This window comes from Pantherophis guttatus, chromosome 5 (genome assembly GCF_059756535.1).
Source record: "Pantherophis guttatus breed Tessera chromosome 5, ASM5975653v1, whole genome shotgun sequence".
Taxonomy (NCBI): Eukaryota; Metazoa; Chordata; class Lepidosauria; order Squamata; family Colubridae; genus Pantherophis; species Pantherophis guttatus.
The window spans coordinates 63,779,283-63,793,928 of NC_142067.1; the positions used below are offsets into that span (position 1 = coordinate 63,779,283).

Sequence of the window (14,646 nt, forward strand, 5' to 3'; positions counted from 1 at the left end):
CCCTGAATTTTACATTGGAATGTTTGGAGAAGAGCAAAATCTGAAGGACAATTACATACTACAAACAATAATGTGAGAGATATAGGTGAAAACATTACAATTTTAAATTTGGCAAGCTTATCTGGAACAGGCATAACAGTTTATTAATTATATCCAAATTCTATTCTTTTCTGAGAATTCTAACATAAAAGTAGGTCTCATGGATCAAATTAAAGTGTAGTATTTGAAAAGAAAGATATCAGTGTTTTGAGTAATGCATCTGCCAAAAGCAGAACTCAAGGCAGGTAGATTTCTTAAAGAATATATATATTGGATGCATCATATCGGCACAGCTAGTGAAAACCAACTCTAAAAATTCCCGTGGTTTTTCCCCTAATTAAAAGAGCAAATATTTCCCTCCCCAGATGTTACTGGTCACATTGTCCAGTGAAAGTAGCTGGCAGGATCTTGGAGAGAGGCATATATTACACTCTTCCAAAAAGAAGGAGAGGATCCAAAATTAATTAAAAATTATAGACCGATCTCTCTCCTGAACACGGACTATAAAATTTATATGGGCATTTTAGCAGGAAGGCTAAAAATAATTTTGAATAAATTAATACACAGTGATCAAAATGGATTCCTCCCTGGGAGGCAAATCAGGAATAATACAAGGATGATAATAGACATATTGGAGTATTATGAGGAACATCCGAACAAAGAAATGGCATTGGTTTTTGTTGATGCCCAAAAGGCATTTGACAATCTTAATTGGCAATTTATGAAACAACAAATTACCCAAATGGAATTCGGATCAAACTTTGTTAATACGATATCCACAATCTATCAAAAACAAAAGGCTAACATATTACTGAATGGAAAATTAACAAATGCTTTTCAAATCAGAAAGGGGTCCAACAAGGGTGTCCTCTATCCCCACTTTTATTTATTCTAGCTCTAGAAGTACTTTTGAGAAAGATCAGGAATAATAATGGAATAAAGGGTCTAACAATCAGAAAAGAGATATATAAGACACAGGCATTCGCGGATGATGTGGCATTAATTATGGAAGAACCATTGGAATCAGGCACTAAAATTCTGGAAGAATTGGGCAGTTATGGAGAGGTAGCAGGCTTTAAATTAAATAAATCAAAAACTAAATTATTAACAAAAAACATGACGGAGGTAAGAAAGAAAGCATTGGAAGAATTAATGGAGATCCAAATCGCCAAGAAGGTAAAATACCTGGGGGTGTGGATTTCATCAAGATGCTCGGCCCTCAGAGAGGATAATTATTTACCATTGATTAGAAATATTAAACAGGACCTAGAAAAGTGGGGAAGATTGCAGATATCACTATTAGGCAGAATTGCGGCAATAAAAATGAGTATATTACCCAAGTTATTGTATCTATTCCAAATGGTTCCTGTCAAATTAGATAAAAAATTCTTTTTGGAGCTCAATATTATCATTAGAAAATTTATTTGGGAGGGAAAGAAACCAAGAATAGCAATTAGGAACCTACAGGACAAGAAGGAAAGAGGGGGTCTTGGATTACCTAAATGGGAGTTATATCAAAAAGCTGCAAACCTAGTATGGCTGAAAGATTAGGCAATCTTGAGAAACAAAGATTGTTAACTTTAGGAGGGCATGATCTCCAGAAGGGCTGGCATGCATATCTCTGGGACACTGGGAAAAGGATGAAAACTTATTTTCACAGGCATAAGTGCCAGGAACTTGTTTAAGTGAAAATTTTCATGGGGTCCTAAGTGCCTCCAGGTTTTTGTCATCAGTCCATATTTCAAAAGGCACTTGGCTTCCCTTGAGGAAGTGACGCCATGTCAGCAGAGCCCAGCGGGCCATATATGCTTCCTTCTCCCATACCTTCTTTCAGTCTTTGTTAACTTTCAGGTGTAAGTGCATGGCTGTAAATTCCCCTCTTGTTTTCTTAGAGGAGAACTGAGGCCACCGTTTTGATGATAAAAGGTTGCTCTGGCTCTGGGTGCTTACGAATTGACTCTTTGCCAAAGAGTCTTTTGCTCAAGAGCTCAAGAGTCAGCTCAAGAGTCTTGAAAGCCTTCTGACTTTTAAGGGCTGACTTTGCCAGGGTTACACTCCCCCCCCCCTTCAGTTTTCAGTAGCTCGGTGATTGGGTGGGTGATTTCAGCAAAGAAGTGAATGAAGTGTCTATAGAAATTAGTGAACCCCAGGAAGCTTTGGAGTTGCTTGTAGGTTCAAGGGGGTTGCTAGTCTAGGACAGTTTTGACTTTTCCTGGGTCCATTTCCACTCCTTCACTAGACACCTGATATCCTATGTAGTCTAGGCTGGTCTTGTGGAATTTGCACTTGGATAGTTTGGCATACAGGTTTGCCGCTAGCAGTTTCTTGAGCACCTGGCACACCAATTTGATGTGCTCCTCCATGGTTTCAGTGAAGATGAGAATGTCTTCTAAATATACGAGGACCCCCAATGAGGTGCTCATGCAGCACCTCATTGATCAGTTGCATGAATACAGCAGGCCCCCTCTGAAGGCTGAACGGCATCACTTTAAATTGAAAACTCCACAGCGGGCAATTGAATGCTCTTTTCCACTCATCCCCCTCCTTAATCCTCACCCAGTAATATGCCTCTCACAGGTCTAGTTTGGTGAAGATTTTTCCCTTTGCCAAGTGGACCAGCATGTCTTTCATCAGGGGGAATGGGTACATATATCCATGCATAGCCTCATAGTGCCATCTTTTTTCTCTTTGAACAGCACTGGTACGGCCACCCTTGATTTCACTGGCTGTATGACCCTCTGGCCAGCTTTTTATAGATGTACTCCCTTAGTTCCATTTCCCTAGGGATCATGGAGTACAGCTTCAGTTTGGGGAGATTTGTCCATGGCACAATCTCTATTGCACAGTTGGTGGGGCAATGGTGGGGGGCAGTGTATTGCATTCCACCTCACTGAAAACTTCCTCTAGATCCCGGTATTCCTTGGGAATAGGGAGGGGGTCCCTGGGAGTTGTTCTGATGAGCCTCTTGATTTCTCGCTTCACTTAGTGTCCTTCAGCCACTGGACAGGTCCTCTTTCAGAAGTGCTAGGAAGGGGGAGAGGACCTATTCCTAGCCTTAGCTTTCTCTCTCCTTGTTCCTACCAGATGGTGGGGGCCCATTTATCTAGCCAGGACAGTCCCAGGATCACTGCCTCAGTCATTTTTTGCACCATTAAAAAGTGGATGATATCCCAGTGCCTGCCCATCTCTAGCCTTACTGGTTCTGTGAGGAGTGTGGTGTGGGCTATCAGTGATATATTGACTTGCTCGAACTTTATAGGCTGGGTCATGGTTTTAGCCCTGATCCCTAGCTTCAGGACAGTTTGCAAGCAGACTAGGCAGTGAGTACATCCTGAGTCTATTAGGGCTTCCATATTCCCTTGGACCCCAGACTTTGGTGCCATAATTTTCACAGGGATGGTGAAGGGGCAGATGGCTTCACTTACCACTGGGTAGTCCTTGCCCTCATCATCACTGTTGTAGGGTGCAGGCTGCTGGGTTCCTGAGCTACAGTTCTCTCTCCCTTGCTTAGGGGGGAGAGACCTCAACAGCCTGGCAGGAGAACTTCCCCTTCTTTTTCACCTTTTGGTGGGGCTTCTTTGCCTTGGCAGGCTCCGGCAGCTTCCCCCTTGACTGGGGACCTGGGACTAGACATTTGGCCACCCAATGGCCTTGCTGGCTGCAATGGAAGCACTTTATAGGCAGTCCCGAGGCTCCACTAGAGGGGTCTGCAACTTGACTGGGGGTCAATCATCTCCCAAGCTGGTGCTTCTCTGGTTGGGCTTTTGGCTTTTGCTCCATGGCTCCATGCTTCTTGTACCACTTGAGCTCGAGGTCCATTGCCATTGCCATTCAATACCATTCGTGGATTTGATCGAGGATCCCTTGGTAAATGCTCATGTGCAGCAGGTCACGGTCCAGGCCCTCCTTAAAGAAGTGGACCGGTAGCCTCTCCAGCCACTGTTGGAACTTCTCAGCCACTCTCTGGAACTCTCAGATGTACTCCTTGGTGGGCCAGCCCCTTTGCTTAATCTTGCAGATTTCTGCTTCAGATTGAAGGGCTTGGGAGTCATCTTCAAATCTAGCTCTTAGCTCTTGAAGGAAGGTGTCGATATTCCCCAGCTCTGGTGCATCCTCATCATGGAGCTGGGTCACCCATTCTGCTGCCTCTCCCTCCAGATTCACAGTCAGTGCACGGAACATTGCCTGGTTGCTTGGGTAGTTCATCGCATGGTCGCCTATATGAACCCACGCCTGGTTCAGGAAGAATGCAAGTTTCTCCAGGTCCCTGTCAAATGTGGCTTTCATTGGGGGAGGGGTGACTGAGAAGGAGGAGGAGCTTGTGGTGGTGCTCAAGCCAGAGGCCAATGCCCTGGGACAGCCAGCTCCAGAAAATTATGCCCATGGTGGGCATCCCTGCCACCCTGGAAGGTTGTGCAGGTGGCTGGGCGGGCTTGCCACCTGACAGTGATGCAGCGGGCTTTGCTGTGGCCCTGGGCTTGACTGTGCCAACAGCATTGGAGGAGGGCTAGCCGACCAAGCCACTGCAGCTGGAACCCCACGCCATGGCGGGATTGAAACGACCGGGTAGGTTGTCTAAGGATCACTCCATGCAGTTTTAACCTACACGCCTGTCCCATCCCTCAATGCTCATTTGGTCGAATGTGTCCCACAGGTTCTTCACCATCTGACCAGGGAGGGCCATCAGGTATCACCATTTCCTGGATTCGTCCAGCTCAAGGGTTTTTCTTGCCCTCCAGTGTGCAGCAAAGGTGACCGAGCCCTGTGTCAATGTCAATAGGAACTCCATTCCAAACCCCTAGCTGGAGCCCTGGTGCCTGAAATCTTCTTCGTTCAAATCCCCAATGTTCCTTTGGCTGTGTCACCCCCAGGAGGGCGATCTCTGCTAGTGTTGCTGCTGTCTGCAGGCTTTCAGTAGGGACTGCATTGGCCCTGGCAACTCCTCCCTCTTTCTCCATTTCCATGGCCTTCCCTGAGTCTTCTGTACTCCCTCAAAAGATCAGGTGAGCAGCTGGGGCTCAGGACCCCAGGGACCAGCTCCGGTTGGAACAGAAAGTTAAGAGAGTTGGTTTAATGTCAGCATTCCGAGTAATGCATCCACCAAAACAGAACTCCAAGGCAGGTAGATTCCTCAAAGAATATGTTTATTGAATACTTCATATTGGCACAGCTAGTGAAAACCAACTCTAAAAGTTCCTGTGGTTTTTCCCCTAATTAAAAGAGCAAATATTTCCCTCCACAGATGTTACCGGTCATATTGTCCAATGAAAGTAGCTGGCAGACTACTTGGTCACTCCTCTCCTCCTTCAACTGCCACCTATTGGGATGACCTTGGTTCCCACAAGAAAAGTTTTTGTTTTGACTGTTAGCCAGTCTATCTACTTCCCCCTCCCTTCCCCCTTTCAGAGTTTATGACAACTATAAGGCAGCAAAAGATGGCTTCAGCCAGGTTCACTTCAGAGTTAACAAAAGAGCTTAGATTTTTTTCCAATTGTATCTGAAATGCATGTATTTTTTTCTTTTTCTCTCACTCCCCAACCCTCTCCTCACAGTGCACAGGGACATATCTGGTCATGTTCTCCAAGATCAGTAGAAAAAGAATAAAGCTTTTGAGAAAACTGCAGTGATTTTTACAATAATGATTCCAGGACATGTTTATGAGATCACTTCTACAATGTGAAAACAATTGTTTGGATTTTGAAATGATCCATTTGCTGAAATACTAAATATATGGGAATCTAATCAAAATACAGACCACAGAAGAGGTAGGCAATAGAAAAATGTGCAGCTGCAATGTTTAAATAAAAGAACAGATACACTGTGAAAATATAACATGTTGTTATATATTGTTAAATAATTATCACTGATTTGATCTTGCTTTTCAATGAAAAAGTTCCTTTATAAAGCAAATTATTTTGCTGTAAAGAATATTTTCCTTGGCAGAAACCTCAAAATCAAAATGTAGGCATTTGCAGCTGTGGTGAATAATCTGTCAGCAGGGAAACCATGACAGCCTAGAAGAGAGAATTAATACAATTACACTAGGAAAAAATATTACATATATAGTGTGAGTTTAGTTTGTTAAATTAATAACCAATAAAATAAATTGGATATCGAATGGGTCATGACTAATTCAGTCCATAATCTTCACGGGTACCAAAATCCAACTCAATGTTTGCAGACAGCATTGGAAGTATCAGTAAAATGATAATAAAGTAGAACATATATGCAGTGTCCTTTTATATCAATATTAGTAAGTCAATGCATAAAAACATTGTTGAACAAGACTAAAGTTGGATCTAGTCCAGTATCCCATTTTCCCATAAGGCTAAGTAGATATACAAGGGAATAAAAGCTTTTCCTATTACAGCTTGCTGGCAAATGGAGTTCAAAGGTTTGCCACTTGTAATCTTGCAGGTATCTTATAAACATCACTGTAGCCAATGATAGCCTTATCAGCAAGAAATTTGTTTAACTCTGTAGAATGAGTTAGTTAGTTAATGAGCATCACCTGCTTTTGTGGTGATTGATTTGCTTATCTTAAAATATATATTTGGCAGCAGAGAACAAGAATCTAGAAAAAACAATATAGAGAAAACTACAATTAACCCCATAATAATAATAACTTATCCACTCTGGGTCACATAACAAAGGGAGAAGGGAGGGGTGGCCTCAGAATGGAAGAGTGAGTGATCTCCTATAAAGATACATTGGGAGATTTTAAAGAGATTTTTTAAAAAAAATATTCTGTCAGCTCATGTAATTGATGCTAGCAACTGTCTCAACTTGGAGGTACTGCCTTCTAAATAACCCTAATCACAGTTTCTGCCTCCATGTTGACAATCATGAATTTGTAGGAGGTAGTTCATTCAAACTTAATCAATTATCCATTCATCAACAAGTGTGTCTAATACATAATAACAAGACTACATCCATCAAAACTTCCTTGCCTTGTCTTGTTCTTATTTTTAATACTCAGCCCTGCCTCTCCCTCCCACCCATATTAGTGAAACTAGTACTGGAAAAGCCCATTTCTGCCATTTTTGCAATTAAGCAACTGAAGACTATTTAGTCAAGGCTAAAAATTATTACTACTGCAGGCCTCAATTTAATATATATTGGATAGTTGGTGTCATTCCAACTATCAAAAAGAAAAATAGAATACAAGTAGTACTTGACTTACCACAATTGATCCCAAAATTTCTTTTACTAAATGAGACATTTGTTAAGTGAATTTTGCCCCATTTTACAACCTTTCTTGCCACAGTTGTTAAGTGAATCTCTGCAGTTAAGTTAGTAAATCGTTGTTAAGTGAATCTAGTTTCCCCATTGACTTTGCTTGTCAGAAAGTAGCAAAAGATGATTATATGATCCCAGGACACAGCAACTGTCATAAATATGAATCAGTTACCAAGCATCTAATTTTGATCACATGACCATGGGAATGCTGCCATGGTCATCAGTATGAAAAATGATCATAAGTCACTTTTTTCAGTGCCATTGTAACTTCAATCACTCACTAAATGAACTGTTGTAAGGACTACCTGTAAAACTCCATCACTTAGAGAACAGAATTGCTCACATCTAAGTGATTATAATGTCCATACCATAATAGTCCATTTCCTGTTTTCAGCCTCTTGAAAAACCAGTGACTTTGGAGAATAAAATACTTCATCGTTAACTTCTTCTGGCTTTCTGGGTAAGCAGTGTAAGAAAGTCCAATCAGAAGCAGCCTCTTGCGCAGTCTAAATATTCAGAAGAAATACATATACTTCAATCTCATTAGTAAGTAATGTTGCAATAGAAAGGAAAAACAACTTTGTTTTTATGCATCTCACTAAGAAAGTGTTATATGTAGTTTATAGTCTCTCTCCCCCCCATCAGTGACATGGGCAGCATATTATATATTATATATATATGCGTATGTGTGTGTGTCTATGTATCTGTGTGTGTGTGTGTCTATGTATCTCTGTGTGTGTGTGTGTGTACATATGTGTGTGTGTGTGTGTGTGTGTGTTTTCTGAGGTTTTCGGGGGTGTTTGTATGTAGGTCTTTGGTTATTCGGGTTTTCTCACACCACCACCCAGCACAGATCAACTCCGTAGCCAAGACACTCATCTCCAGAACAAAACGCTTAGCTGACGAACAACATCTAAAAACCGAACTACACACTCTCACTAATGTACTAACATCCAACGGATTCCAAAGAGATAAGATTACCAACCTAATCCAAAAAGAAACCCCCACCAAAATCCAAGACAGAGAACAAGAAAACGGAAAAGCACTCCTCCCATACATAAAAGGCACCACAGACAGAATCAGCAAGATCCTCCACAAACACAACATCAAGACAGCATTCTGCACAAACTGAAAAATATCCACCATCCTAAGAAACCCCAAAGACAAAATTAAGTTAGAAAATCAAGGAGTATATGAAATCCCATGCACTGCCTGCCCCACCACATACATTGGACAAACCAACAGAAGAATAAGTGCACGCATTGAAGAACTCAGTCAGAAAAGAGGAACCAACTTCTTCCCTGGTCCAACACCTTAAAGCCAAAGGACATGATATTGACTTTAAAAAGACCAGAACTATCACCAAAACTGAACACTTTAACAATAGAATAATCAGAGAAGCCATCGAGATAGAAAAACGCCCACACAGCATGAATAAATGATACCTCCCGCCTACCAGCCATTTGGAAACCTGCCCTCATTGACAAACGAGTCCCTAACACAAAGAATGACACCAGACCCACACTCACGAAAACCACACAGGATGTCACCACCACACATCCACGCAAAAAGCAAACCCACACCGATGAGGCATGACCACAAATCAGAAACCAGACCACAGCTGCATCATTAGCCACTTTAAATCCCTCCAATCCATACATGAAGCAAACTGACACCCACCATGAAGATGTGGCACGACCACGAACGTGAAGCCAAACAACAGCAACACAGCTCACCAGCTCAAATCCCCCTGCAACTCAGACTAATCCAAGCACAACCAAGCCCCCACCCAAACAGAACACATCCCTATCCAATCAGAGCACAACCAACCCCCCCATCCAATCAGAGCACAGCCAAGCCCCCAACCAATCAGAACACACCTCCACCCAATCAGAACACAGCCAAGCTCCCACCCAATCAGTTCACACCCCCACTGGCAGTTAAAAGGAAGAAACAGCTGCGATCACACATTGCTCCTAGAAGCACGAAGCTGAAGACATCAGCCTGAAGATGACGAATGGGACTTCGTCGAAACGTCGCCAAGACACTTCCAATTTTACGTGGGAAAAAACCCGAATAACCAAAGACCTACATACAAACACCCACAAATATATATATATATATATATACACACACATATATATATCACCAATAAGGCAACTCTTATATCAAGATATCTCTTATAAGTTGACAGTTGGAAAGGACGTACAACTTACCATATTTATTAAAACTGGAAATTATTGATAACTACAGCATGATCGTGATAGTGTATATAAGGCTGCACAGTGCTTCAAATTTAAAGGTAAAAACTTGTTTCATTGTGTTAGCACCTGTTTTTTTTAAAAAAGCTGCATTTTTCCACAAGATTGCAGAGTTGGTCTTTCTAGCTACAGAACCAACCTATAAAAAGGTGGGTTTGGTTTAAAGAATTGTAAAAAAAGGTACTGCATTTTCCCCTTAAGCATTATAAACTACTTTTTAGCCTGTGTAGACCTGAAGTGCTATGCAACACTATATTGTACACTATATTTTACTATATTGTATGCTTTAAATTAAATATAAATAATCTGGTATTTTTGTCTTTCAGTTAAAGTAAGTTCCTTATTCTATGCTATTGAATTGCATTTGAAACAGTGGTTGATAGTAAACAAAGCACAAATATCCAGTGGTGGGATTCAAATAATTTAACAACCGGTTCTTTGGCCTAATGACCGGTTGGGTAGGCGTGGCTGGATGGTCATGTGACTGGGTGAGCATGGCCGACTCAATGTCATTCACGTCGAGGGGCGCCTCAGCTCTCCTTGCCCCTCCCCTCCCAGCCACTCCCTGGTGCCTCGCCGCCTGGCCTCTCGCCTCGCCACCCAGCTTCCCAACTGCTCACCTAACCTTTGCCTAGCCTCTGGCCTGCTTGCCTGGCCTTTCAGCCACCTACTTGCGGCTCTGGTGGCTGGGAAGCCAAGTGAGCGGATGGCCGGGAGTTGCAATGTTACAATGGACATCCCCGACCTATTTATGACCCATTTTTGGAGTTACAACAGCTGTACAACCCTCCTTGCAATCACATGATTGAATTTGGATGTTTGCTAATCAGCTCACCTTTGCACCTTTTTGCAATATCCCGTGGACACAAGACCACTACTTGTGACTTTTTTTTGCCAATTTCTACTGAAAAACTGCCTATAGGGATAAATTGATTCATTTAAATGACTGACAATTGCTTAATGACTGTTGTAAAAAAAAACCAGCAATAACCTCAAATCCAGTCACATACCTCAACTTGTGACCACGACTTACAACCAGACTAAATTATAGTCGTAATTCAAGGACTATCTGCAAAGTGTTCCAAGAAGCTTCATTTCTCATGCATAGCCACTTTTGATTAGGAATTAAAAGTTAATATTAATTAAAATTAATATTATGCTAAAGATTAAAATTAAAGGCCCTACCTAACTATATGAAAAGGCACATCTATTTTCCCAGGCTACTGTCTGAAGAGCACAGACAGTGGTTTCCTGGGAAGACGGATGTTTATCTACTCAAATATAAATGACAAATTCTCAATCAGTACAATATTTAAAAGACTGAAACTATAAAAAAAGAGACAGTAAAAATTTTGTATTGTGCACATTATGAAATACACAAAGCTACCTGCTCCCTTTTCTAATTTTCATGGTATAAACATTTTATTATGGAGAAATAACCTACTTAATAGAAAGAAGTGGAAAGTGAACAACCTGAAAAAACCTATGCAAATAATAGTCAGTTAACACCAATGCTGTGCAAACTGTTTCCTTCAAAGCCCAACTGAAACGAGTTGCTTTGCAAAATATGAAATGTCCATTACTAAACAACATCTCATCAAGGCAGTGGTGAAATCTAAATTTCTTTCCTACCAGTTCTGTGGGCGTGGCTTGATGGGTGTGACTTGGTGGGGTCATGTCACTGGGTGGGTGTGGCCAGTGGTGGGATTCTGCCGGTTCTAGGGGGTTCGGCCGAACCCTTTGTTAAATTGCTGGCTCGCCCCGCCCCTTGCCCCGCCCCTCCGCACTACTATTTATTGCCAATAAATGGGGCGAGCGAGCCAGCAATTTAACAAACGGTTCGGTGTTTTTTTGTAATTTATTGGCCCCGCAGCACACCGAACCATTTGTTAAATTGCTGGCTCGCCCGCCCCTCGCCGCCTCCCACCCGTGCGGCGCCAGCCTACCGTAGCCAGGGGTAGGCAATTGTGGCTCTTTTACAACCTGTGGACTTCAACTTCCAGAATTCCTGAGACAGCTTGGCTGTCTCAGGAATTCTGGGAGTTGAAGGCCACAGGTTGTAAAAGAGCCACAATTGCCCACCCCTTCCCTAGCCTGAGTTCCGCTGCCTGGGATCCACATGGGCTGCCATGTGGTTCCCCACCGGCTCCGGACGCAAGAGAGCAGGATGGAGAAAGCAGCTTCCACGCCTTCACTCACCCTCACTCTCTGCTCTGTTGGATCGCCGGCCGTTCGCTTACCCCGCCCACTCCCAATCTATTGCTGCCTCCAGAGTCCCAGCTGATGGCTAGAGGAAAAAAAACTGTTCAAATTCTTGCCGCGGGGCTTCAAAGGGCCGCCCTATAGCCAGTGGTGGGATTCTGCCGGTTCTAGGAGCTGAACCGTTTGTTAAATTGCTGGCTTGCCCCGCCCCTCCGCACCACTATTTATTGCCAATAAATAGTGATGGGCGAGGGACGGGCGAGCCAGCAATTTAACAAATGGTTCGGTGTTTTTTTGTAATTTTATTGGCCCGCGGAGCTTCACCATAGGCTAATTAGCCTTTGCTTAGATCGGCTCCCGAGTCTCAGCTGATTTGTCTCAGCTGTTTTGCTCAGGGCTCTGCTGCTTGCTGGAGCAATTTTTTTTTTCCCTAGCTATCCTGAAAAACGAAACTGAAACTGCTTTGCTGTTGCTGCAAGGTTGGATAATTAGGCAGGCAGATTTCTTTTCTTTTTCCTCACCAAAAAAGGTAGGTGCAAACAATGGGAAATTTAGGGCAAAAGAGGAGAGTTCAAGATTTTAAAACACAAAAGAAAAAAAGCTCTATTTAACTAGGGAATTGTAATAATTGAGATACTATTAATTGTATATTTCTGAAAGCAGAAATGGTTAAGTTGTGGTTTGGAGGAATATATGGGGGAAATTATTTGGTTTATTATTATTGGTAAATATAATTAATTGATTTGTAAGAAATTGGATTGCATGGAAATAATTGAAATATTCATGTTCATATTGATTAATATACAAAAAAGGTAGTTATATAACTAATTGATTTATATTAAAATGTTGAATTTATATTAAACAACTGTAATATTACATAATTAACCAATGTGAGGATGGATATAAAAATATATGACAATGGATATAAAAATATATGACAATGGGAAGGGGTATAATATAGAATAGAAGGGAAAAATTGAATTTGATTAAGATTGGAGATGAGGATGAAGGGTAATATTGGTTTTTTACAAAAATAGATGAGGAATAAATATGGCAAAAAGAAAATATAGAAATTGTAAAATTAATTGAAATGACTAAACACTGTTTAAATTTGTGAACTGGCCAAATACTCTGTTCAAAGAAAATACATTGTTTGTATGTGTGTTTCTAATTATTGTTATTTATTCATATTTATTTATTTATTTATTTATTTATTTATTTTGATTTATATGCCGCCCTTCTCTGGAGACTCAGGGCGGCTTACAATGCGTTAAGCAATAGCCTTCATGCTTTTGTATATTTTATACAAAGTCAGCTTATTGCCCCCACAAACCGGGTCCTCATTTTACCTACCTTAGAAAGGATGGAAGGCTGAGTCAACCTTGAGTATTGTTCAATATTTGTTCTCTTTTATTCTTTAAAGTTTAACAATTCATTCTTTTATCTTAATATCTTTATATTTGTTTGGGGTTGGCTTTCTTCCCTTTCATCATTTTTATTGTACAGCAATCTTTCTCCTCAAACCTACCACCTCTCTCTTTTCTTTCCTTCTTACTTTCTCTTCCTCCCCCTCTTCTTCTCCTTCCTACTTCCTCTTCCTTTCTCCTTCTCCTCTCTTCCTCCCTCTCTTACCCTCCCTCCTACTCTAATTTCCCTTCCCTTCCTTCATCCCTCTCTATTGCTGTATCCTTTTATGCATATGGACTACTCAGAGGGCTGAAAAAGTTATTTCTGACTGGTCCTCGCACTTTTGACCAGTCCTCGAACTTACGACTGTCCTCACAATTTACGTTTTTGCCCTATCTTGTCACCATGGTGAAGAGAAGCAGTTGTGAAATGAGTGACACGGTTGTTAAGAATGGTACAGTGGGCATAAGTGATGACCAGTCATAACTGCGAAGACTGGTCAAAAGTGCGAGGACCTGTCAGAAATCACTTTTTTCAGCCCTCTGGGTAGTCCTTTTGTGCACAGGGACTACTCAGAGGGCTGAAAAAGTTATTTTTGACTGGTCCTCGCACTTTTGACCAGTCCTCGAATTTACGACTGTCCTCACATTTTACGTTTTTTGCCCTATCTTGTCACCATGGTGAAGAGAAGCAGTTGTGAAATGAGTGACATGGTTGTTAAGAAAGCTGCACGGGCATAAATGTGAGGATGGTCATAAGTGTGAGGACCAGTCAAAAGTGCGAGGCCCAGTCAGAAATGACTTTTTTTCAGCCCTCTGAGTAGTCCCTATGCACATAGCCACGCCCACTCGGTCACATGACCAGCTAGCCACGCCTGCACAGTCACAGGACCAGCTAGCCACGCCCACCCAGTCACATGATTGCCAAGCCACACCCCCAACTAAGCCACGCCCACAGAACCTGTTGTTAAAAAATTGAATCCCACCACAGGGCAATATCTATATAACCATGTGACTGGGGGATCAAAAGACAGAAACTCACTAACAATGTCCTGCTGGAGCAGGGTTTGACTAGATGACCTCCAGGTCCCTTCCAGTCCTGGATTATCCTCTGAAGCTGCGTCTACTGCCAGGTTTGTAGTTCTTCCTTCCTCTCCTTTTTCCCTCCCTCCCTCCCTCCCTCCCTCTTTCTTTCTTTCTTCTTTCTTTCTTTCGTTCGTTCTTTCTTTCATTCTTTCTTTCTTTCTTTTTCTTTCTCTCTCTCTCTCTTTCTCTCTCTTTCTCTCTCTCTCTTTCTCTTTCTTTCAAAAACGGACCCCCCCCATCCCCCTGTTTTTGGCCTACACCCCCTGTTTTTGGCCTAGCAGGTTTCAGGGAAGCTTGCTGAGAGCAAAAACGGACCCCCCACCCCCACCCCTGTTTTTGGCCTACACCCCCCATTTTTGACCTAGTAGGCTTCAGGGAATGGACCCACCCCACTCCCGTTAAAAAAAAAGGTT

At 42.1% G+C, this 14,646-nt stretch overlaps 1 protein-coding gene across 1 annotated transcript in view; it reads right to left on the minus strand.

Annotated features, from left to right (window-relative positions):
- Window positions 1-5,810: 5,810 nt before the first annotated feature.
- The window catches only part of OTC (ornithine transcarbamylase), a 73,640-nt gene continuing 64,804 nt past the window's right edge, over window positions 5,811-14,646 (minus strand). Inside the window, exons 7-8 of the mRNA XM_060694110.2 lie at window positions 7,647-7,784; window positions 5,811-6,053 (exon numbers count right to left, since the gene is read on the minus strand). Of these exons, the coding sequence (XP_060550093.2) occupies window positions 5,994-6,053; window positions 7,647-7,784 (198 nt within the window). The 3' untranslated portion in view covers window positions 5,811-5,993. The remainder of the gene's footprint in view (window positions 6,054-7,646; window positions 7,785-14,646) is intronic.